The sequence below is a fragment of the Coregonus clupeaformis genome, unplaced genomic scaffold, assembly GCF_020615455.1.
Source record: "Coregonus clupeaformis isolate EN_2021a unplaced genomic scaffold, ASM2061545v1 scaf1893, whole genome shotgun sequence".
NCBI lineage: Eukaryota > Metazoa > Chordata > Actinopteri > Salmoniformes > Salmonidae > Coregonus > Coregonus clupeaformis.
In genome coordinates this window covers 1-24,805 of record NW_025535347.1, presented here as the reverse complement: position 1 = coordinate 24,805, position 24,805 = coordinate 1, and the positions used below count along the sequence as shown (strand labels likewise).

The window sequence follows — 24,805 nt, the reverse complement described above, 5'->3', positions numbered from 1 at the left end:
CTTCATGAGGTAGTCACCTGGAATGCATTTCAATTAACAGGTGCCTTCTTAAAAGTTAATTTGTGGAATTTCTTTCCTTCTTAATGTGTTTGAGCCAATCAGTTGTGTTGTGACAAGGTAGGGGGGGTATACAGAAGATAGCCCTATTTGGTAAAAGACCAAATTTATAAAAAACATTATCATCATCAACAACATTTTCCCCTCTGTTGGTGAGTCTAATGGAAGTAAAGCCGCTAGACAGAAACAATCTGTGTCCCATTGCTTTTAAGTGTTTACTAGCTACTAACATCCTCCTGAGGCATGAGAGGCGGGGCTGGCCAATTCTAGCTACTGACGTTTCTGTCGACTATCAATATGCAAAGCGCATCTAGGCATTTAAGGCCAAGATCTCATTTGTACCAAACACTGTACCCCTAATAATGTTTGTCAACTGATCACAGCATATAACGTAATCAAGAATTACACAGCATGGAAAATGGCTGCTCCCTGAGCCTCATTTCATTGGCCATAACTCTATTGTCACAAAGAGATTAGAGTAGCAGAAAAGCAAGAGAAGCAAGAGAAACAAGAGAAACAGACAAGGCAGGAGCAGTGAAGGAGGAGTGATGGGTGTTATCTGTGTTTGTTCAGACTGGTTCTGTTTTCTCCCTCCCTCCCAGGCCTGTGTTAAGTGTGTGAGTGTGTGAAAGGTCCTTTAATAAGACACTGCACTGCAGGGGTGTTGCCAGGTCCCCTTAACCCCAAAATAAGGAATAGACAATACAAAAACAACCCAGAATATAAACTGAAGGGAAAAACAACCCAGAATATAAACTGAAGAGGTAAAAACAACCCAGAATATAAGCTGAATGGGTAAAAACAACCCAGAATATAAACTGAAGGGGTAAAAACAACCCAGAATGTACACTGAAGGGGTAAAAGCAACCCAGAATAAAAAGTGAAGGGGTTAAAAACAACCCAGAATATAAAGTGAAGGGGTTAAAAACAACCCAGAATATAAAGTGAAGGGGTTAAAAACAACCCAGAATATAAAGTGAAGGAGTTAAAAACAACCCAGAATATAAAGTGAAGGAGTTAAAAACAACCCAGAATATAAACTGAATGGGTAAAAACAACCCAGAATATAAAGTGAAGGGGTAAAAAGAGACAATGCCTTGAGGAGGAGAAGAGAAGATCATCTGACATGACAGGGAGTTGACTGTCTATTTGAAGAATGTATATTTATTTATCTCTGCTAATTGCATCCTGTTGTGCCATTGAGTTAATAATAATAATAATAATAATAATAATAATATGCCAGATTAAATCATAGTGTAGATTCACCTGATGCAGCCTACTTGATAGAGGGAGGGAGCATCTGGGTGTGCTATGTTGAGATTAATTAAGATGTTTTAATTCCATCAGACTTAATTAGTGTTCTGCATAAACCACTGCGTTTACACTGAGCTAACAGGCCTGACTTCATCTCAGTCTCTGACTGACATATCAATTATTAAAGCCTTTGGGATGCACCTGCACTAAAAGGGTGGCTTTAGGGGCTGACAAAAATCCATATACACACATTCTAAATGCCACACACACAGGCACATATGCACACACACACACACACACACACACACACACACACACACACACACACACACACACACACACACACACACACACACACACACACACACACACACACACACACACATTCACATGGACTTACACACCTACATTCTCACAGGCACACACAAAGGCACACACACAGACACATTATCAGACAGACACATTATCAGACAGACACATTATCAGACAGACACATTATCAGACAGACACACAAAGACATGCAGTCACTCTTGCACACAGGTACAGCAGAACCTATTTACTCTGGATTCCATCCTAGTCCATGTGGATTATTCAATGCACTGAGACTTGGATCAAGGAGGCAAGGAGACAGAGCATGTTTGTCCCACTACCTACCTGTGAAGACACATCCACTACCGTATACTGAGTGTTACTGCTTTGTGTCCCTTGCTGCCTGTGTCTGCAGATCATGTGGTTTGTGAAGAGGAGTTTAAGTATGCCATGCTGGCCCTGAACTGTGTGTGTCCTGCTACCTCCACCCTCATCACCCTATTGATCCACTCCTCTAGAGGACAGTGAGTACACACACACACACACACACTTTCTCCCATGGGCGTGGGTGGTACCAGACAGAGGCAGTGAAGTATGTCCTTTGACCTAACAGATGCTGTGTACATTGAGCTGTACACAGCAGATTAATCATGGTAGATAGACTACTGACCTACCAGACCAGTCATGAGCCTCTATCTGCTGCCCCCCCCTTTCAGAACAGCGTCCCCAGAGGCCTTCAGGCAACGTGCAGGAGCCTTCCAGCCCCTCAACAGGTCAGTGTGTGTCACTGTCCTCCTAAACCACCGACAACCCCCTCCCCCTCCTTCCGTATCCCTGATGTGCGGTGACATTAACTCAGTCAGGCATGCTGTCCCCATGTAACTGTCCATTTATTATTTACAGCCGACAGTTGTTTCTGTAATGCAGTCCTTCTCACATCACCGCCCACGCACAGCCACACTCTCCGTTCCGTCCGCACCCTTCTATTTCTCACCTCCTGTCTCTCAATTCATCCTTTCTAAAGGCTGTCAAAGTGAACACAGCCCATGTGTATTGCTCTGATAGTGTCTGTACCCTGCATGTGTCTGAGTACTGGCTAAACTTGATTGGTTTCTGACATGGCTGTAAATCGTTAACACTGCAGCCTTGAGGGGAAGTGTCTTTGATGTGAGGTTGATGCTGAAAGGAAAGCTGTGTGCACCACTGTTTAAAAGGTCAACTCTGTCCCCTCATGACCAATTAATTCCCTGATCATGTCTCAGGGAGGGCGGGACCTGCTCGGCTGACCAGTGGCAGCGCACCTACCGCCGCTGCTCGGCCAATGAGGTGCATCACATTTGTCTGGAGGAGAGTAAGTTCTTTGGGGAGTACCAGGGGAAGAGTTTCACCTTCGCCTCCTTCCACGCACACAAGAAGTGAGTCAATAAGCAGACACACACAAGCACACGCACGCACACAGACACACACACACACACACCACACACATTTTACATTTTTGTCATTTAGCAGATGCTCTTAACCACACACACCTACACACACACACACACTTCCTGTGTCTGATCCTCTCCTCCTCGGTCAGGTATGGTGTGTGTCTGATCGGAGTGCGGAGGTTGGACAATGCCAACATCCTGCTGAACCCAGGTCCCTGCCACATCATGGGTGGCTCTGACACCTGCTTCTACATCAACATCTCCAAGGAGGAGAACTCAGCTTTCGTCAGGGGCCACAGAAAGCCCACGCGGGGGGGGCCCAAGGGCAGTGACAGGGGGGTGGGGCCCCAGACCATCTACCATGGACTCACCAGACTGCCTGTCCACAGCATCATCGCCAGCATGGGTCAGTCAGTCTCACTGAGACACAGTTAAACTCAGATCCTTTGTCTAAGTGCACTTAGCATAATGTTTCTTAATATACAATTCTGACTCACTGTCATCACCACTGTGAAGATTTCCTGATCCATGTACATGGCACAGATTAGGCACAGATATGTTTTACATTTAGATCCACAATAGGCAGATGTAAGAAGCCTAACAGTTGTATGAGGAATACAACGGTATCTGATTGTATGTCTCTGAGTGAAATGTCAGATGTAAATATATCTGGCATTTAGGTTTCCTTTTGTTTTAGAGACGTTTTACAACCACACCACCTGGTGGGGAGCACTGGGATTTCTGGTTCTCAAAGATTGAAAGTAAAAACGTGCCCTAGAACAAACACAGACACGGATGCAAACATAGCACACAGGGCAAGCACAGATCCAGAATCAGTACTATTTGGCTTTGTGAGAGAACAATGGTACTCCCAGTCACAGCACATTGGTACTCTCACAAAGCCAAATAGTACTGATTCTGGATCTGTGCTTGCCCTGTGTGCTTAATTTGCATCTGTATCTGTGTTTGTTATAGGGCACATTTTCACTTTAGCCTATGCTTGTATGGACAGGACAGTGCTATAACTGTTTTCTACTAAGGGTGTGGACTGGTCATTGACAGTATGTGTGATTGTATGTGTCCTCTGTCCCCCGTAGGCACGGTGGCTATTGACCTGCAGGACTCCAGTGACAGCAGCCCAGAGGGCCAGGGCCCGGGGGATATGACCATGGGCAGTGGGGGAGGTGGCAGGGCCAGCCGGGTAGAGGGGGGGCTGGGGGGCGCTAACACCCTGGCCCTCCCAGCCACAGCAGACTCTGCTGAGGAGAGACGCCACAGCATCGCCCCTGTCCTGGAGCTGGTGGACGGGGTCAACTCAGCAACCTTCGACCTGCTGGGGGACCAATCAGAGGACGAGGGCGGGGACGAGGGGAAGGAGGAGGGGGACGGAGATGAGAAGGGCCAGTGGGGGGTTGGACACTGCCAGTAAGTGTTTAGGAATTGCCGGAGGTCTAATGTGTGTTTGAATTAGTTTATTTGAGTCCTGCTATGTTGTGTCCCCAGACCCAGGTGTAAATGTGTTTGTGTGTTTCTGTCTGTCTTTGTGTGTGTGTGTGTGTGTGTGTGTGTGTGTGTGTGTGTGTGTGTGTGTGTGTGTGTGTGTGTGTGTGTGTGTGTGTGTGTGTGTGTGTGTGTGCGTGCGTGCTGTGTGTGTGTGTGTGTGTGTGTGTGTGCGTGTGTGTGTGCATGTGGCAGGTGGGTGAAGGGGTACCCGCTGAACTCTCCGTACATTGGCAGTTCCCCTGCCTTGTGTCACCTGCTGCAGGAAAAAATGCCCTTCTGCTGTCTGCGCCTGGACAAGGTGGGAATCAGTCTACTTCTGGCTTACTTACCCTCAACTAGAACCATCCTACCTCTCTACCTACCTCCTCTTTGATGATGATGATGATGACCTTCATGTAATCCATTAGAATTCATTTTCGGTGTCATCTCCCTCTCCTATAGGCCTGCCACCACATCCCGTTTGAGGACGCTCGGTCCTACGGCTTTAAGAACAAGCTGATCATCGTGTCGGCGGAGAGTGCAGGAAACGGCCTATACAACTTTATCGCGCCCCTGAGGGCTTACTACCGCCCCAGGAAAGAGCTCAACCCCATTGTGTTGCTACTGGAGACCATGTGAGTGGAAACAGACACACTGCAGGAAACCATAGAATAACAGATCTAGAACATTGTAAGTCTCTATGGTGTGATCACACTGCAGGTGGAGCATAAAGAAGGGGCCGTCTTCACACACTGTCTGGGAAGAAGGGATGGTCTCATTTTAAGATTTCCATTAACAGAATTTACTGTATAAAAATGTCTATGTTTCAAGAGTTTATGTGCACTCTGCAGTGCACTGTGCGCATAATATGAAATATAACTGTGGTTTCTCCAGGTGCGCAACCCCAATATGGGCATATTAAAGTGGAATCCAATAAAAGGCCAATAAAAAGCTGAGTCATGGCCATGTAGTGGTTTGCAATCCCACTGTTCTCTGCACACAGCAGCCAGACTTTATATTTCTCTTGCTGATTGGGGGTTCTCTAGTAACCTGTGTCACAGATCTGTTTGTGCTGTCTTGCCAACTCCTATGGTGATTAGCGCATGACAATAATAATAAAAATAATAGCATAGGACCATCATAAGAGATAATGGGAGTTACAGGAGTTGGCAAGACAGCACAAACAGATCTGGGACTCAGGCTACTTCTCTATCTCTACCACTGCAGGGAGCCTGTCTGTTTGTTATGGTAGCTATAAGTTTGTGCTGTATGTAATCCATATGTGTTGTGATTGATTCAGACCTGAGCCAGACTTCCTGGAAGCTATCTGCTGGTTCCCCATGGTGTTCTACACAGTGGGCTCCATTGACAAGTAAGAGAATCCTCCTCAGTACCCTCGTGGCATCACTCTGCTTTGCTTTTCACTCCTACTTCTAATTCATACTGTAGCATCTACATTCCCCTGATTGACTTTGTTTTGTACTGTGTATTGCATCAGTTTGTCATTCCCGCTCTCTGCTCACTGCTATTTCTCTGTATATCCACAGCGTCAGTTCTGTTCCAATCTTTCTCTATCTCTCTCTCTCTTTCTCTCTCCCCTTCTCTCTCTCCCCCTCTAGCCTGGACAGTCTGCTGCGTTGTGGAGTGACGTTTGCTGACACCATGGTGGTGGTTGATAAAGAGAGCTCCATGATTGCTGAGGAGGACTACATGGCAGACGCCAAGACCATAGTCAACGTCCAGACCCTCTTTAGGTTGGCTGCTCAACCATACACAACCATTACACAACCATTACACAACCATTACACATCCTTCACACAACCATACCCAACCATACCATCCTGCAGAATCCAACATTCCTGTGTACAGTCTACACACGGTTCAGTTGTTCGTGTGCATTCATAGATATCTGCATTCAGCAAGCATTCTTGATTGTGTCTCTTTCATCTGTCCTCCCAGACTGTTCCCAGCCCTCAGCATCATTACTGAGCTCACCCACCCAGCCAACATGCGCTTCATGCAGTTCAAAGTCAAAGACCACTACTCCCTGGCTCTCTCCAAGCTGGAGAAGGTAACATTGTATTATCGTACTCTCTCTGATGAGTCGGACCATCCTAGTCAGACCATCTAATGATGGGTCATGTTGGAAAGTCAAAAGGAAGTGGTACTCCATTAATGTAATGCTTTTCCATTTCCCCCTCTCTCTCCCTGTCTCTCTCTCTCCCTGTCTCTCTCTCCCTGTCTCTCTCTCTCACTGTCTCTCTCCCTGTCTCTCTCTCTCCCTGTCTTTCTCTCCCTGTCTCTCTCTCTCCCTGTCGCTCTCTCTCGTCTCTCTCTCTCCCTGTCTCTCCCTGTCTCTCTCACTCCCTGTCTCTCTCGCTCCCTGTCTCTCTCTCTCCCTGTCTCTCTCTCTCCCTGTCTCTCTCTCTCTCCCTGTCTCTCTCTCCCTGTCTCTCTCTCCCTGTCTCTCTCTCCACGTCTCTCTCTCCCTGTCTCTCTCTCTCCCTGTCTCTCTCTCCCTGTTTCTCTCTCTCCCTGTCTCTCTCTCTCCGTCTCTCTCACTCCCTGTCTCTCTCGCTCCCTGTCTCTCTCTCTCCCTGTCTCTCTCTCTCCCTGTCTCTCTCTCCCTGTCTCTCTCTCTCCGTCTCTCTCTCCATGTCTCTCTCTCCCTGTCTCTCTCTCTCCCTGTCTCTCTCTCCCTGTTTCTCTCTCTCCCTGTCTCTCTCTCTCCCTGTCTCTCTCTCCCTGTTTCTCTCTCTCCCTGTCTCTCTCTCTCCCTGTCTCTCTCTCTCCCTGTCTCTCTCGCTCCCTGTCTCGCTCTCTCCCTGTCTCTCTCGCTCCTTGTCTCTCTCTCCCTGTCTCTCTCTCCTTGTCTCTCTCTCTCTCCCTCTCTCTCTCTCTCCCTGTCTCTCTCTCCCTGTTTCCTTCTTCCTGTGTATGGTGATCTTATAGAAAGAGAGAGAGGGGGGCTCCAACCTGGTCTTCATGTTTCGTCTACCCTTCGCTGCGGGGAAGGTGTTCAGTGTCAGCATGCTGGATACTCTACTGTATCAGGTTAGTCCAAATTCTCACCCCAGCACAGCAACACTCCATATCTCAAAACTCAGTCTACAATATTTGTATTGCCCCTTTATTGATCAATGACCCTCTGTTGTTTGTTCCCACCAGTCCTTTGTGAAGGATTACATGATTTCCATCACGAGACTGTTGCTGGGACTAGACTCCATGCCTGGCTCAGGCTTCCTCTGTGCTGTGAGTATACAGTATACAGCCCTGCTTAGATGGTACTGAGGTTGAAAGGACATTAGTGTTGCTGCCTGGTACTGAGGTTGAAGGGACATTAGTGTTGCTGCCTGGTACTGAGATTGAAGGGACATTAATGTTGCTGCCTGGTACTAAGGTTGAAGGGACATTAATGTTGCTGCCTGGTACTGAGATTGAAGGGACATTAATGTTGCTGCCTGGTACTGAGGTTGAAGGGACATTAATGTTGCTGCCTGGTACTGAGATTGAAGGGACATTAATGTTGCTTCCTGGTACTGAGGTTGAAGGGACATTAATGTTGCTGCCTGGTACTGAGGTTGAAGGGACATTAATGTTGCTGCCTGGTACTGAGATTGAAGGGACATTAATGTTGCTGCCTGGTACTGAGGTTGAAGGGACATTAGTGTAGCTGCCTGGTACTGAGTTTTAAGGGAGATTAATGTTGCTGCCTGGTACTGAGGTTGAAGGGACATTAATGTAGCTGCCTGGTACTGAGGTTGAAGGGACATTAATGTTGCTGCCTGGTACTGAGGTTGAAGGGACATTAATGTTGCTGCCTGGTACTGAGATTGAAGGGACATTAATGTTGCTGCCTGGTACTGAGGTTGAAGGGACATTAATGTTGCTGCCTGGTACTGAGATTGAAGGGACATTAATGTTGCTGCCTGGTACTGAGGTTGAAGGGACATTAATGTTGCTGCCTGGTACTGAGATTGAAGGGACATTAATGTTGCTGCCTGGTACTGAGGTTGAAGGGACATTAGTGTAGCTGCCTGGTACTGAGTTTTAAGGGAGATTAATGTTGCTGCCTGGTACTGAGGTTGAAGGGACATTAATGTAGCTGCCTGGTACTGAGGTTGAAGGGACATTAGTGTACCTGCCTGGTACTGAGGTTGAAGGGACATTAGGGTAGATGCCTGGTACTGAGGTTGAAGGGACATTAATGTTGCTGCCTGGTACTGAGATTGAAGGGACATTAATGTTGCTGCCTGGTACTGAGGTTGAAGGGACATTAGTGTAGCTGCCTGGTACTGAGGTTGAAGGGACATTAGTGTAGCTGCCTGGTACTGAGGTTGAAGGGAGATTTATGTTGCTGCCTGGTTCTGAGGTTGAAGGGTCATTAATGTAGCTGCCTGGAACTGAGGTTGAAGGAACATTAGTGTAGCTGCCTGGTACTGAGGTTGAAGGGACATTAATGTAGCTGCCTGGTACTGAGGTTGAAGGGACATTAATGTAGCTGCCTGGTACTGAGGTTGAAGGGACATTCATGTTGCTGCCTGGTACTGAGGTTGAAGGGACATTAATGTTGCTGCCTGATACTGAGGTTGAAGGGACATTCATGTAGCTGCCTGGTACTGAGGTTGAAGGGTATTAGTGTAGCTGCCTGGTACTGAGGTTGAAGGGACATTAGTGTAGCTGCCTGGTACTGAGGTTGAAGGGACATTAGTGTAGCTGCCTAGTACTGAGGTTGAAGGGACATTATTGTAGCTGCCTGGTACTGAGGTTGAAGGGACATTAGTGTAGCTGCCTGGTACTGAGGTTGAAGGGACATTATTGTAGCTGCCTGGTACTGAGGTTGAAGGGACATTAATGTTGCTGCCTGGTACTGAGGTTGAAGGGACATTAATGTAGCTGCCTGGTACTGAGGTTGAAGGGACATTCATGTTGCTGCCTGGTACTGAGGTTGAAGGGACATTAATGTTGCTGCCTGATACTGAGGTTGAAGGGACATTCATGTAGCTGCCTGGTACTGAGGTTGAAGGGTATTAGTGTAGCTGCCTGGTACTGAGGTTGAAGGGACATTAGTGTAGCTGCCTGGTACTGAGGTTGAAGGGACATTATTGTAGCTGCCTGGTACTGAGGTTGAAGGGACATTAGTGTAGCTGCCTGGTACTGAGGTTGAAGGGACATTAGTGTAGCTGCCTAGTACTGAGGTTGAAGGGACATTATTGTAGCTGCCTGGTACTGAGGTTGAAGGGACATTAGTGTAGCTGCCTGGTACTGAGGTTGAAGGGACATTATTGTAGCTGCCTGGTACTGAGGTTGAAGGGACATTAATGTTGCTGCCTGGTACTGAGGTTGAAGGGACATTAATGTAGCTGCCTGGTACTGAAGATGATGAAGGTGGGGTGTTTGGGCTCATAGATGAAGATCACTGAGGAGGACCTGTGGATCCGCACCTATGGTCGACTCTACCAGAAACTGTGCTCCTCCACTGGTGACATCCCCATCGGCATCTACCGCACTGAAGCACAAAAGCTACCAGTCTCTGAGGTACCTGTCTGGAAAGAAAGATCACCATTTACAGGAATCAATGACACCAAGCAGTACATCATCATGACGTTTTAGTGATAAAACATCAACACCCAGAATAAAAACTCAACTCACTCAATAACAACTCACAATAGAAACAGCTGCTGCTTGATATTGGTCTGAGCTGTGTATGTGTGTCTCTCTCTCAGTCCCAGGTGTCCATCACAGTGGAGGACTATGAGGACACCAGAGAGCCCAGGGAGCCCCTGCTGTCCCGGAGGGGTCCCCACCGCAACTCCACCTCCTCCGAGCCCCCCTCCTCTTCCTCCCACTCCTCGGACCACCCCCTCCTCCGGCGGAAGAGCATGCAGTGGGCCAGAAGGCTGAGCAGGAAGGGGGGTCGGGGGCACAGCGGGTCGAAGGGGGGCACAGGGAGCGCTGCGGAGAGGATCAGCCAGCAGAGATTGACCCTGTTCAGACGCTCTGAGAGACAGGAGCTCAACGCTCTGGTCCGCACGCGTATGAAACACCTAGGCCTCTCACCCACCGGATTCAGTGAGTACTGTTGGATATGTTCTGAGGGGTGGATGTGTGGTCATGTAGCACTGCACTGCGCCTGCCTAATGCAATAGAACAGTTTGCTCATAGCTTTGTGTTTTCCTCCACAATTTATTTATCAACATTACTAAGAAACAACTTAATTGGTATCATTTGAGTTCCTGTGACATGGCATGTTTATTTCCTGTCTTGTGGTGTGTACTTCCTGTGTCAGACGGGATGACGGACCAGGGCAACAGGTTGTCTTACATCCTCATCAACCCCTCTCCTGACACCAGGCTGGAGCTGCATGATGTGGTGTGAGTACACAATATCCTGATGGCTCAGTCAAATCACACATCATCAGCAATCAATTTCACACAATTTCCCTCAATATACTGGTTAAATTAAGTCTTGCACATTCACTCAGGAAGAAATCATTAAAGATAAGTGGGTAACACTTCCTAAAAAAGCCTGCAGGTATAATGTTTTATAATGGTGTATAACTTAATATAAGAATGTATAAGCATTTCTTAAATGTATTATTCATCTGTCTTGGTGTGTGTCCCATGTCCAGGTACCTGATCAGGCCAGACCCTCTGTCTCTGTTGCCTAACCAGGGGGGCGGTAGGAAGACTAGCAACAGCCGCTCCGAGAGCCAAAGGTTCGACACACAGAACAGCACCCATTTGTGAGCGTAGACAACGGAACTCAGCAGCATAGTGGGAGGGGGGAGTGACGAGAGAGAGAGAGAGAGAGAGAGAGAGAGAGAGAGAGAGAGAGAGAGAGAGAGAGAGAGAGAGATACTATATGGAAGGATACATCTACTCTGAACATACAGTCACAGCTATCACTTAATTGTTTATTCCCGAAGACTCTCAGATGCATGGACCTTTTCTACAAGCTGATTCGTTTTATTTATGCCCCGTTTCATTTTTGAAGTGGAGAGCTGAGGACACAGAAGTGCATTTAATGAACTTGTATTTGTATTTATGTATGTGCATGTACTGTATGTATGTTATGAGCCAGACACTGCCAATTTCTAACTGGACAGGAGGAACACATTTCCAAATGACTGTTATTTTTCTGTCTCTATGTGGTTGTGTGTGTCGAGTCACACTTGAGGTCATTCGAGGTGATTGCAGCCGAGCCAACAGTATGCTGATCTGTGGTTTCATAAATATTTTTTGTACCTTTTTATCTGATCGAACTGTTACTTTAACTCTCAGTCAGTTCCCACGTTAATCTTTTAGTTCACCAGCAGCAGAGGAAGCCAAAGAGCAGTGGATCACCTGTCAATTGGCACAATTAGAGAGCTAGCAGGCATGCACTAATGCTGGATAATCTATAACACCATTTACTGTCTTCAGAAAGAAAGGGATAAGCCTTGAAGGAGTGACCCAGTCGATGAGTATCCCTTGAACAAAGCTAATATTAGTTTACTGATTAATGTATCTTTATGGAGAATTCTAAGTAGCCAAGGCCAGCCTTTCTGTCTCTATTAGTTAGTTAGTTAGTTAGTTAGTTAGTTAGTTAGTTAGTTAGTTAGCGTTTACACTTCCCCACATCTCCTCAACCAGCTCGCTGTTCTATTATTGTCATGCATGTTGGAGAGTCATGCATGTGGAGACCAAGGACTTGAAAGCCTTGTGAATCTTTGTCTAAAACCCCACAGAGGTTTAGTAGAGATGGTGGCGCCACCGTGTGGTGAGAATGCTGCTCAGCATCCCTGCACTACAGTACCCTCATTCAGTGCCGTTTCAACAGATATGGAAATATGTATATATTAAAGTCGCTATACATCTACTCTTTCAATGGCTCAGTTTGATTTCCAATGAATTTTCAAAGCTATTCTGTGCCAGTGTACCTTGTTCCCCCAGTTATCGCTTGCTGTGATCATATGTTTATATTGGAGCCAGTCTGCTCTGAAGGTTATGCATATCAATAGAGGTGTTTGCCTATCCATATTAATCACCTAATGGTCTGACACAGTGTGCCTTTCACCTGGTTAATTCAACTCACACAGCCCTCTATTGTCCAGACTCATATTTCATATTTCTGCCTTAGCACAAAGTGTTATAGTGTAATCCATCATAAAGGCTGTAAATGGTCTCTCATGCATTATCATGTAGCCATTTCCACACCTGCACTGCTGAACCATTTATTAAAATGTACCTCAATTGTATGCCCTCACGGTAGACCCCCCCCGTCATGTGTGTGCGCGCGCGCATGTGTACGTGTGCGCCTGTGAGTGGTGCAAGGTTATTAGACCCTCTCTGTGTGTGTGTGTGTGTGAGAGAGAGAGAGCGCGTGACTGTGGCTGTGTGTGCATGCAAATGTGCACCTTTGTGTGTGCGCATGTGAGTGGTGCAAGGTTATTAGAGTTTTGTGTTTTCATATTTTTAGTTTAGTTTCAGATAGTTTTTATTTAGTTTTTAAAATCTAGTTAGTTTTTTAATTATTTAGTTTAAGTTTTAGTGTTAGGGACAGACAGTAACCTATGTGTGGAAGGCTAGTAGCCATTTATGTGTTGTATAGTTTTTGTGTTTTTGGGGATGTCACTTCTTGCCACTGTGGGGCAGTAATGCATAATGTGATGGGTCAGGTCATAGGTTAGGTTAGGTTTAAAGGTAGACTCAGGGAGATGACGTAGATGCACCTAGTAAACAGTAGTGGTGGGTCAATTTCCTCAACAACCAGGAGCGTTGAAGCACTAGGCTAAACTTCTCCACTGTTTTGGTCCCATAGTTACCACATTGTAGCAACGTGAAGCACACCCGTGCACATGCGCAGATATTCTGTGTCACCGTGTGAGAGCAAAGTCTTGCATCACGCTCATCTCAATATCTGCTGTGCTGCTTGTGGCAACGTCATCTCGCTGAGTCTACCTTTAAATGATGAAGTCAATCTCAATGTGACCTGCCAGATACAGAAGCTTGGAAACCCCAAAATCTAGAGAATAAACACCTAACACTGAACATAATTCATGATGCTTTTTATTATTGTAGTTTTGGAGTCAAAGATAATAGTTTCAGTATAGTTTTAGTTTTTCAAACGGGTTTGTTAATTATTTTATTTCAGTTGACTAAATCATTTTTTCATAATTAGTTTCAGTTCTAGTTTACTATGATAACCTGGGAGTGGTGTCTGGTCCATAAAAGGCCAGGTCACGATGAACACACTATCATGACTCATATTAACTATGTCTATGGGTGCTATTCAATCTGTATCGCTGAAATGTTACAGATTGCGCGATAGAAATGTAAAGGTCATTTCCGATTGAGCCGACATACTGTATGCAGCATTTACCTTGAATGCAGTCTCCGATAACGTGGGAACATTGCCTTTACATTTCAACCGCGCTGTAACGCTGAACTTCAGCGATACAGATTGAATACAGCCCTATGTGTTTTATAAACATACAGAATATAAATATAAGAATATACACTGCTCAAAAAAATAAAGGGAACACTTAAACAACACAATGTAACTCAAAGTCAATCACACTTCTGTGAAATCAAACTGTCCACTTAGGAACCAACACTGATTGACAATAAATGTCACATGCTGTTGTGCAAATGGAATAGACAACAGGTGGAAATTATAGGCAATTAGCAAGACACCCCCAATAAAGAAGTGGTTCTGCAGGTGGTGACCACAGACCACTTCTCAGTTCCTATGCTTCCTGGCTGATGTTTTGGTCACTTTTGAATGCTGGTGGTGCTTTCACTCTAGTGGTAGCATGAGACGGAGTCTACAACCCACACAAGTGGCTCAGGTAGTGCAGCTCATCCAGGATGGCACATCAATGCGAGCTGTGGCAAGAAGGTTTGCTGTGTCTGTCAGCGTAGTGTCCAGAGCATGGAGGCGCTACCAGGAGACAGGCCAGTACATCAGGAGACGTGGAGGAGGCCGTAGGAGGGCAACAACCCAGCAGCAGGACCGCTACCTCCGCCTTTGTGCAAGGAGGAGCAGGAGGAGCACTGCCAGAGCCCTGCAAAATGACCTCCAGCAGGCCACAAATGTGCATGTGTCTGCTCAAACGGTCAGAAACAGACTCCATGAGGGTGTTATGAGGGCCTGACGTCCACAGGTGGGGGTTGTGCTTACAGCCCAACACCGTGCAGGACGTTTGGCATTTGCCAGAGAACACCAAGATTGGCAAATTCGCCACTGGCGCCCTGTGCTCTTCACAGATGAAAGCAGGTTCACACTGAGCACATGTGACAGACGTGACAGAGTCTGGAGACGCCGTGGAGAACGTTCTGCTGCCTGCAACATCCTCCAGCATGACCGGTTTGGCGGTGGGTCAGTCATGGTGTGGGGTGGCATTTCTTTGGGGGGCCGCACAGCCCTCCATGTGCTCACCAGAGGTAGCCTGACTGCCATTAGGTACCGAGATTAGATCCTCAGACCCCTTGTGAGACCATATGCTGGTGCGGTTGGCCCTGGGTTCCTCCTAACGCAAGACAATGCTAGACCTCATGTGGCTGGAGTGTGTCAGCAGTTCCTGCAAGAGGAAGGCATTGATGCTATGGACTGGCCCGCCCATTCCCCAGACCTGAATCCAATTGAGCACATCTGGGACATCATGTCTCGCTCCATCCATCAACGCCACGTTGCACCACAGACTGTCCAGGAGTTGGCGGATGCTTTAGTCCAGGTCTGGGAGGAGATCCCTCAAGAGACCATCCGCCACCTCATTAGGAGCATGCCCAGGCGTTGTAGGGAGGTCATACAGGCACGTGGAGGCCACACACACTACTGAGCCTCATTTTGACTTGTTTTAAGGACATTACATCAAAGTTAGATCAGCCTGTAGTGTGGTTTTCCACTTTAATTTTGAGGGTGGCTCCAAATCCAGACCTCCATGGGTTGATAAATTTGATTTCCATTGATAATTTTTGTGTGATTTTGTTGTCAGCACATTCAACTATGTAAAGAAAAAAGTATTTAATAAGATTATTTAATTCATTCAGATCTAGGATGTGTTGTTTAAGTGTTCCCTTAATTTTTTTGAGCAGTGTATATATATACACTCTACTGTTCAAAGGTTTGGGGTCACTTAGAAATGTCCTTGTTTTCGAAAGAAAAGCTATTTTCTTTTCCATTAAAATAACATAGAATTGATCAGAAATACAGTGTAGACATTTTTAATGTTGGAAATGGCTATTGAAGCTGGAAACAGCAGATTTTTAATGGAATATCTACATAGGCGTACAGAGGCCCATTATCAGCAACCATCAGTCCTTTGTTCCAATGGCACGTTGTGTTTGCTAATCCAAGTTTATCATTTTAAAAGGCTAATTGATCATTAGAAAACCCTTTTGCAATTATGTTAGCACAGCTGAAAACTGTTGTGCTGATTAAAGAAGCAATAAAACTGGCCTTCTTGAGACTAGTTGAGTATCTGGAGCATCAGCAATTGTGGGTTCGATTACAGGCTCAAAATGGCCAGAAACAAGTAACTTTCTTCTGAAACTCGTCAGTCTATTCTTGTTCTGAGAAATGAAGGCTATTCCATGCGAGAAATTGCCAAGAAACTGAAGATCTCGTACAACGCTGTGTACTACTCCCTTCACAGAACAGCGCAAACTGGCTCTAACCAGAATAGAAAGAGGAGTGGGAGGCCCCGGTGCACAACTGAGCAAGAGGACAAATACATTAGAGTGACTAGTTTGAGAAACAGGTGCCTCCCAGGTCCTCAACTGGCAGCTTCATTAAATAGTACCCGCAAAACACCAGTCTCAACGTCAACAGTGAAGAGGCGACTCCGGCATGCTGACCTTCTAGGCAGAGTTGCAAAGAAAAAGCCATATCTCAGACTGCCCATCTTAATCTTTTCTTTTTATTGGCCAGTCTGAGATATGGCTTTTTCTTTGCAACTCTGGAAAGAATGTTGATTCAGTGGGTTCTCTTTCATTTGCAACCGTCAGGTAGGTTATTAAAGTCCTTCATTTCCCATACACAACCCCCTTCTGCCCATGACACACACACACATGCATGACTCAGCATACTACCTCCTATACAAAATCTAATGTGGACTGGGCGTGACGAGGCTAAGGAATAACCACTCAGTGGAAGTAATTAACGTTGTTAATGCGGTGAGAAGGAGAGCCCTGAACAGTCACACACTCCAGGTTGAGGCAGAGAGACTGAAACGAGAAGAAATGGCGGCTAAAGCATGCAGTGTCCTGATCACGGGGGCCAACCGAGGCCTGGGTCTGGAGATGGTTAAACAGATGGTGGGGTCTCCCCGGCCGGTCCACCAGTTATTTGCCTGCTGCCGAGACCCAGACGGGCCCAGAGCTGATGTGAGAGCAAAGCTGCTGCTGCTACTGCTGGAGAGAGGAGATTGGAGTGTTCCTTATTCCATCTTGTTCTTAAGGAAACTATGTCCTTGAGGGCAGAGCCATGTATGTAGAGAGTTGGGCCAACTTTTAGAATGTTGTATTTTGTTCTAATTCTAGACATTCAGTTACATAGCCTTATTTATTCCCCATATAATGTTAATGGGGCGCTCACATGGCTGCCATAGAATGTTGTAGGAGTGTCATGTAAATGCATCATAATGCAGAAAACTAAATGGCCCAACTCTAAGTACATGGCTCTGCTCGAGGGCAAACTCCACTGAATAAGAAAAACTAGAGCCTTCCTGGAAGTGTCTGTAAGAGCATTATCATATGTTTACTGTGTCTAACCAATAATGTGTCCTTTGTGTTTAATGGTCTGCGAGACCTGGCAAAGAAGCACCCCAACGTCATCACTGTCATCCGTCTTGGTGAGTACTCGCTCTGTTCCATTATTTTGTTTCTTCAAGCTCTAGCACTAGGATTATTGAGCCTATTAATGGCACTGTTGTCAGCATGCACTTGTATTTCCTGTACTGTATGAATCACATGGCAGAGTGCCAGGTTACTCTGAGCTGGCCATCTGGGATGTTTGACTGGATACTGGGGTTGACTAGCCCCAGAACTGTTTGTGCTTTTAGGACAATTACTGTTAGGGGTGACAAGACAGCACAAACAGATCAGGGTTTAGTCTAGCGGTTGACTGACTGTTTCTCCTCTGTGTCTGTCAGACGCCACAGACCACTGCAGCATTAAGGAGTCAGCCAAGCAGGTGGGCAGTCTGGTGGGGAAGGCTGGGCTCAACCTGCTCGTAAACAACGCGGGGGGGCTGTCTCACGGCAACATGCAGACCACAAGTACCCAGGACATGCAGGCCGCATTCAACACCAACATCATGGGCCCCATGAACGTCACTAAGGTGAGAGCAGAGAGCCAGAGAAACACACACACACATACATTTTAGAGGAGGATATTTTTAGAGGAGGACACTCAAAATGTATTTGTTTTTCCTAAGGTCTGCAAACAAAAGGTGCAGAATACTGAATAATTATTCATCATTTTTGTTTTCCCTGTCTCCCTCTCTGCCCCTGTGGTCATCATTAGGAGTTTCTGCCCTATCTGCATGCAGCAGCCACAGCCAATGGGAAACCAGGGATGTCCTGCAGTAAGGCAGCTGTGGTCAGCAGTTCCAGCACGGTGGCCTCCATGGCAACCGTCAAAGAGCTGTATCCTTTCTTCCCAGCCATCTCCTATCGCATCAGCAGAGTAAACAGACCTCTGTTACCCTGCCTATTATAACACATCCTCTCCCATCACATTATATTCCCTGTCGGGTTAGCCCAGCCATGTCAGTGGAGGCTTGTGTCAATTTAAATCGGAGGACGGGCTCATTGTAATGGCTGGAATTGAATACATGTCATGCGTTTGATGAGTTTGATACCTTTCCATTCATTCCATAGTCATGGTTCTACATCCAGTCTATTGTCCTGTATCCTCTCCTCTTTAACACCCTCCCTCCCGTCTCTCTCTTCCTGCTCCTCCTCTCCTCCTCTCAGGCTGGTCTGAACATGCTGACGCTCTGCGCTACAGAGGAGTTCAGGAAGGATGAGATCCTGTTTGCAGTCCTGCACCCGGCCTGGGTCCGCACAGACATGGGTGGAGAAGAGGTGACTGGCAGGGTGGTTCTATTGACCGCATTGACCTCAGGGGTATGGAAAGGATGTAATGAACAATGTTTAAGCACCTTAGAGCCGTGTTGTCCAAATGGTCCATCAGGAACAGGAGTCAGGACCCAATACTGGGTCGTGGCATAAGCCTAAGACTGGGATTTGGTCTGATGTACTGTTTTGATTATCTGGAGGGGTCAAGACAAAATTTGAAAGGCGTTGATTACTCATGGCACAATAAAGTCTAGGAACCACTATTGCCACAGAGGCTGACCATGTATGTGTTTACTATGACCACCAGGGGGCAATCGATGCTCCAGAGAGTGTGGAAGGACTGCTGCGCATGATGGACTCCCTCACTGAGAAACAGTCTGGGGCCTTCCTGGACTATGAGGGCAAAGTCTTGCCTTGGTAAACTCACTGGACTGTACTGAACACTGGAGAACTCTGAACAATCTTTTATAATCTTTCTATAAACCTTCTATAAATATGCATCAAATACACGAATACAATCAAGTGGTATCCCCCAAAAATCTATTAAATGGAACATTTTTAAACATTTTGGGGCTTTTATATACAGGAATTGTAATATTCATTGTATCAAATCGTATATCTTCATTCATCAATCACACATGCTTTTTACTACACATACCATAATATGGCAAAACAAGCCAATGTCAAATGGAGTCTTTTGATAATAAACAGTATATGATTTCTTCTATCGATAAAGTCAAAAGGCAATCAAAACAATCTCTAAAAGATCTTACAAATTGTTTTTCACACACACCGTGCCAAACATTTCACTATGCCATTACCTATGTGTCTTGTGGCTGGATATGTGCCTTGGATGTACAGCTAGCACTCTCTTTGAATGGTACTGTCAGAACCCCTCCTCATCACCAGGTGGCGCTGTTCCACACAGCCACTTTGACCGGGCAGATCTTCAGCGGGCCAGGGTTGTTGCCATTGATGTTGGCCCCAGGGCAGAAGAAGGGGAACATCCTCTCAGTGAACAAATCATTGAAGGTGTAGATGGACGTCATGTTAACAGGGTTGGAGAAGGTCACCTCCCCAGAGTCGTAGTCCAGCTGCACCCTGACCCTCTTCAGCTCCCCTGTCAGTTTTAGAGGGGTGCGTGGCCGGGTCATGGCCATGTACTCACCCTCGCAGTGGGAGATCATCCACAAGCCGCCCTCAGGGCAGCCTGAGATCCGGCCCTTCCTGTTGATGGACTCCTTGACCACACCCAGCATCCAGTCGTCCTTGTCCCCCACCTCTACCTCCCAGGCGTGGCGGCCGGTGGTGAAGCCCTCAGAGCCCAGGACGAACACAAAGTGGTCAAAACGCTCTGGGTTGTCTGGGAGCACCTGCACATGACCGCTATTGGTCACACTGGTCAGGTCCTTGTTCAGAGAGAGCCAGGAGTAGGCCGTGTTAGGGTCCAGAGTTACAGGAGCTGGGAGATGGAGAAAATGGCTTTATTGATGGGTGTGTACGAAGGAAACAGTTTTATAACATATTTACAAGTTGTGTATCTAGTAATAAATGAGTTATCGTACATCTATCAAAGTTAGTAGAAGTTAACTAGAACATTAGTTAATGCAGTTGTAGCTAACTAGCTACCCAACAAGCCAAAGACTGGAGCATAAACAGACTACTGTACTCTTGCTGTACATACTGTACTCTACCAGCACCACCATCTTCTCCCAGACCTTGTACTTGAGGGAGCTGACATGCTTCGCCACGTTGATCATAGCCCCTGAGATCTCCTCTGGACCCTTCAGAGGTATCACAGCTCTGCAACAATATAACAGCCAGTTAGTTCTAGTTGGAGTTTGGTACATTACATTATAAGGGTATTAGCTTCTCAAGTCAAAACACTTACCTCTTCTTTGTGTTTCTGTAGTTCTGAAATGGGAAAAATACAAATGTTTTGTAACTGTTTGTACTGTTAATACTGCTGGTTTATAAAAGTTCCTATTCTTCTTACCTGAAGAAAAAGAGCGTCACTAGAGGCTATCTCATTATCAATAGCGATGATGGCATGAGAGAGGGTGAGGATGTCTGCGGTGATGCCCTCTGTCTTCTTCCTCACCAGATGTCTCTTCTGTTCTTCTTCCTCCTGTAGGATAGCTATCCTGGCTTCCTCCTCATTCTGAAGGAACTGCCTGAGCTGCTCAAACTCCTCTCTGATGTGATTCTCTGTCTGCTGGGTCTGGCTCTGGACAAACAGGAGAAACGGGTCATAGGAGAGATAGAATCTTATATACAACTCTATAGCAGTGGTACACAATGGCAGACATTTGTCAAAATGTTGTTTTGGTAGGCAAGCCATTGAGAACAAAGTATCTTACGACCTAGATATATCTGATTTCTGATTTGTGCGATAAATGCAATAAATTCTAAATAACTTTATTATCCCTCAAGGGGAAATTGCGAACACCAGGCACAGTACAAGGCACAACACATATTACTGCTTTGTCCACATGAGGTTAAGACCATATTTTCAAGGGTTTGTTTTTCAAAGGCATTCCTCCAACTGTTTACAGACTAACAGTGTGTGAGCTAAACATCAGTCAGTGTTGTGTTGGGGTCTGCTGATGTCCCACAGTTTCGGACGCCCTGTTTGTTGATACCTTGATGTGCACAGTTGTGTCATCACACTCCTGCTTGGCTTCATAGAGGCCACGGAGGCTCTTCTTCAGAGGGATCAATTGTTTCTTCATTTCTTCCTGAAAGAGAGAGAGAGAGAGAGAGAGAGAGAGAGAGAGAGAGAGAGAGAGAGAGAGAGAGAGAGAGAGAGAGAGAGAGAGAGAGAGAGAGAGAGAGAGAGAGAGAGAGAGAGAGAGAGAGAAATAGAGAGAGAGAGAGAGAAATAGAGAGAGAGAGAGAGAGAGAGAGAGAGAGAGAGAGACAGAGAGAGAGAGAAAGAGAGAGAGAGAGAGAGAGAAAGAGAGAGAGAGAGAGACAGAGAGAGAGAGAGAGAGAGAGAGAGAGAGAGAGAGAGAGAGAGAGAGAGAGAGAGAGAGAGAGAGAGAGAGAGAGAATGTTTTTAGAGATACTGCTGTATAGTGTATAAGAGTGTCTGGAAGCTTAGCTCAAGAAAAGCTAGCCATGCTAAAGCTCATCTGAGGTCGTGCATAGGCGGCCGTAATCAGGATATTTTGGCGATACTTTCTTAGTTCTCGATTCAGAATAAACTTTTATCTTGTTAACGTCTGTGTGCAGTTGCAGGTGGTACTCCAAAAACCAGAGAATATTTCGAAAAATCCACTTTATGTAACGAGTGAGTGACTAGCATACAGTGTAACCGTGTATGGAAGCATTCACATATCACCTTACAATGTGTAGGTTTTTTTTGTTGGAAAGCCAACTAGCAGATACAGTATCAATGGCTCTGGATCTCTCTCTAAATGTCACTGTTGTGAAATGTGACACATCAATGACAATCATGTTTCACAATAGTTATGTTTGATTGCTGACTGTACTGCTTCAAGTTTATACTGTTGCTAAAACAAGCTGGATTATGGTCAATATTAAGTAGTATATCTGAATAAAAACATTTAAATTAAAAGATTATCTGACAGAATACAATATTTGCAACAACATAAAAGAGAGGGTTACACAACCATCCAAAACTGAATGATACGAGACAAGACATTCTAACCTTGAGCTCCTGGGCCCCCTCCTCTAGTGGGATCACATGGTGGCCCTGGTGCCTCTTAGACGTGTGACACACACAGCAGAGCACCTCGGCGTCGTCCTGGCAGAACAGCTTCAGCACCTCCCCGTGTGTGGGGCACTTCGCCTCAGACTTCACTGGGACACCCCCTCTGTCCGGCCACCCACCCGCCTCGCCCTGGCTCCTCTGCTCCCTGAAGAACGTATCGGCCACGTTCTTCAGAGCCAGGCTCACCGTGGGCTCCGTCAGGGCACACTTCATGCGGCACACGGGACACTCGCGCCTCACCTTCTTCTGGTTCCAGAACTGCTGCAGGCAGGCCCGGCAGAAGCTGTGGCTGCACTTGAGCACCACAGGGTCCCGGAAGATCTCGCAGCACACGGGGCAGGTTAGCTCGTCCTCCAGCATGGAGCCCGAGTGAGAGGACACGGCCCTGGGCCGCAGAGCCATGTCCACCTTGGGGCTCTGTAAGAACGAGGGTTTCCCAGGCTGGGAGGAAGCCCGTGGGCGTTGCGCCATGACTGGCTCCTGGATCGTAGCTAGAGACTGCTGTGGTGTATTCCCTTTTCAGTGGAGGAAATATATTTCAGTAGTGCTGTAGCATCTACTCTTTCCTGAGGAAAGTTCTCTGTCAGCTCTATCTCTCATCCAGGAACAGACACTGGACTGACAGCTAAGGGCACACAACATGGACATAGTAAATGAGGAACATGAGATCACATCCTATAGGTCACCTGGACTTGTAGAACAGGTCCTGCTCCGCCCCCCAAGGGAAAAGTGTCCTTAAAAGTCAAATCACCTCCCCCGGCGTCCTACCTACTGTACCTGCCCACAACAGGATTCTAAGAAACTAGTCCTTAGTTATTATGCCTAGCCCAACTGACCTCCCAGTCAGAGTCAGTCTGCCTGTTTCAAAGAAATGAGAGGTGGGAGTGTCATATGTGGGTAAAGCCTGGAGCAACAGGTGCTGCAGTGGGAGTAGGGTTAGGAGGCCTCCGACTGGGCACAAACGGGTTGAATCAACTTTTGTTCCAACCTAATTTGTCAGCGTATTGTGATGTGGAATCTACGTGGAGAATACATTGGATTTAAAAAAGTCATCAACATAAACTATTGTTTAGAGGGTGAAATTTCAACCACAGGATTATGTCATAATTGTAACACATTTTCAACATAGACAAATCTTCCCACTGGGCACAGACGTCAATTCAACATCTATTCCACGTTGGTTCACTGTAATTTCATTGAAATTACATGGAAACAACGTTGATTCAACCAGTGTGTGCCCAGTGCGTTGTATAAAATATGTTGAAGTCAGATGCAGTGGCTGCCCATTCATTAGGGTGTTAGGGGCGGTGCCCCACTTGTGATTGGTCCAAAAAAGTGAAAGATCTATATATATACTGTATATTGTTAAAAAAAACATATATTTTATATATATATTAAAATATATATATATAGTTTTTATAAATATACACTAATGTTCAAAAGTTTTAGAACACCTATTCATTCAAAGATTTTTCTTTATTTTTACTATTTTCTACATTGTAGAATAATAGTGAAGACATCAAAACTATGAAATAACATATATGGAATCATGTAGTAACCAAATTTTATATTTGAGATTCTTCAAATAGCCACCCTTTGCCTTGATGACAGCTTTGCACACTCTTGGCATTAGCTTTTGTTTAAATTCAAACCAGGGTTCAACTAAAAATAGACAAATATAGGCATATGATTTCAAGCTTTGGTTGATTTCAAATGTAATCTTCAAATGAATCATTAAGATGTTGGATTCACGTCTCCATCTCAACCATAAATTTAAGTTAAAGGATAGGACTAAATCAAATCAAACTTTATTTAAAGTGCATTTAAAGTTTGATTAGATTTAGTCCTTATCTTTAACTTAGATTTTTGGTTGAGATGGAGACGTGAATATAACATATAAATTATTAATTTGTAGATAAACTGGATATTGAATTGTGTTTGGTTGTCAACACAACCAAATATCAACATTTGTAGGACCTGAATCTTCTGTGCCACTGACTTAGTCTGGCTTTAATTCCAGTTTGCCTACAAATTAATAATTTATATGTTGGATTCACATCTCCATCTCAATAAAGATCAGTTAAAGGATTGGACTAAATCAAATCAAACTTTAAATGCACTTTAAATAAAGTTTTATTTGATTTAGTCCTATTCTTTAACTTTGATTCTTGGTTGAGATGGAGACGGGAATTTAACATATCAATTATACATTTCTATACAAACTGGAATTTGTTGACAACCAAACACAATTCAATATCACTTTTGCAATACAGTAAATAGCCTATTAACTACCGTAAGTTAGCAAAATGATATGTTGGATTCAAGTCTCCAACTAAACCAAAAATAAAAGTTAAAGAATAGGATTAGCTAGTGGCTCAGAAGAAACTATCTGGCATTGTCAACCAAACACAATTCAATAATATTTTTGTAATACAGTAAATAGCCTAAAGTTAAGGCTATCTTACAAACTCA

The 24,805-nt window shown here is 45.5% G+C and overlaps 3 protein-coding genes across 3 annotated transcripts in view; 2 read left to right on the top strand and 1 right to left on the bottom strand.

Annotated features, from left to right (window-relative positions):
* Positions 1–12,397, top strand: part of LOC121568621 (potassium channel subfamily T member 2-like) — a gene marked incomplete at its 5' end in the record, with an annotated part of 48,183 nt that extends 35,786 nt beyond the window's left edge. The window contains 16 exons of the mRNA XM_045218902.1: positions 2,036–2,144; positions 2,337–2,393; positions 2,883–3,035; positions 3,200–3,456; positions 4,148–4,475; positions 4,746–4,851; positions 4,995–5,167; positions 5,833–5,904; positions 6,152–6,286; positions 6,492–6,603; positions 7,485–7,586; positions 7,701–7,784; positions 9,942–10,070; positions 10,259–10,604; positions 10,822–10,906; positions 11,164–12,397. Of these exons, the coding sequence (XP_045074837.1) occupies positions 2,036–2,144; positions 2,337–2,393; positions 2,883–3,035; positions 3,200–3,456; positions 4,148–4,475; positions 4,746–4,851; positions 4,995–5,167; positions 5,833–5,904; positions 6,152–6,286; positions 6,492–6,603; positions 7,485–7,586; positions 7,701–7,784; positions 9,942–10,070; positions 10,259–10,604; positions 10,822–10,906; positions 11,164–11,281 (2,366 nt within the window). The remainder of the gene's footprint in view (positions 1–2,035; positions 2,145–2,336; positions 2,394–2,882; positions 3,036–3,199; positions 3,457–4,147; positions 4,476–4,745; positions 4,852–4,994; positions 5,168–5,832; positions 5,905–6,151; positions 6,287–6,491; positions 6,604–7,484; positions 7,587–7,700; positions 7,785–9,941; positions 10,071–10,258; positions 10,605–10,821; positions 10,907–11,163) is intronic.
* Positions 12,398–16,481: 4,084 nt separating this feature from the next.
* LOC121568864 (C-factor-like) lies at positions 16,482–19,041 on the top strand. Its single transcript, XM_041879326.1, has 6 exons — positions 16,482–16,898; positions 17,311–17,367; positions 17,668–17,855; positions 18,041–18,202; positions 18,493–18,603; positions 18,905–19,041. Exons 1-6 carry the CDS (start codon positions 16,757–16,759, stop codon positions 19,016–19,018), a joined length of 774 nt encoding a protein of 257 aa, XP_041735260.1. The 5' UTR covers positions 16,482–16,756; the 3' UTR covers positions 19,019–19,041.
* A 112-nt stretch (positions 19,042–19,153) lies between these two features.
* On the bottom strand, positions 19,154–22,958 carry trim35-12 (tripartite motif containing 35-12). Its single transcript, XM_041879325.1, has 6 exons — positions 22,271–22,958; positions 21,240–21,335; positions 20,594–20,824; positions 20,489–20,511; positions 20,282–20,400; positions 19,154–20,059 (listed from the first exon to the last, which is right to left on the bottom strand). The coding sequence occupies exons 1-6, from the start codon at positions 22,802–22,804 to the stop codon at positions 19,500–19,502; spliced, it is 1,563 nt and encodes a 520-aa protein (XP_041735259.1). The 5' UTR covers positions 22,805–22,958; the 3' UTR covers positions 19,154–19,499.
* Positions 22,959–24,805: the final 1,847 nt, after the last annotated feature.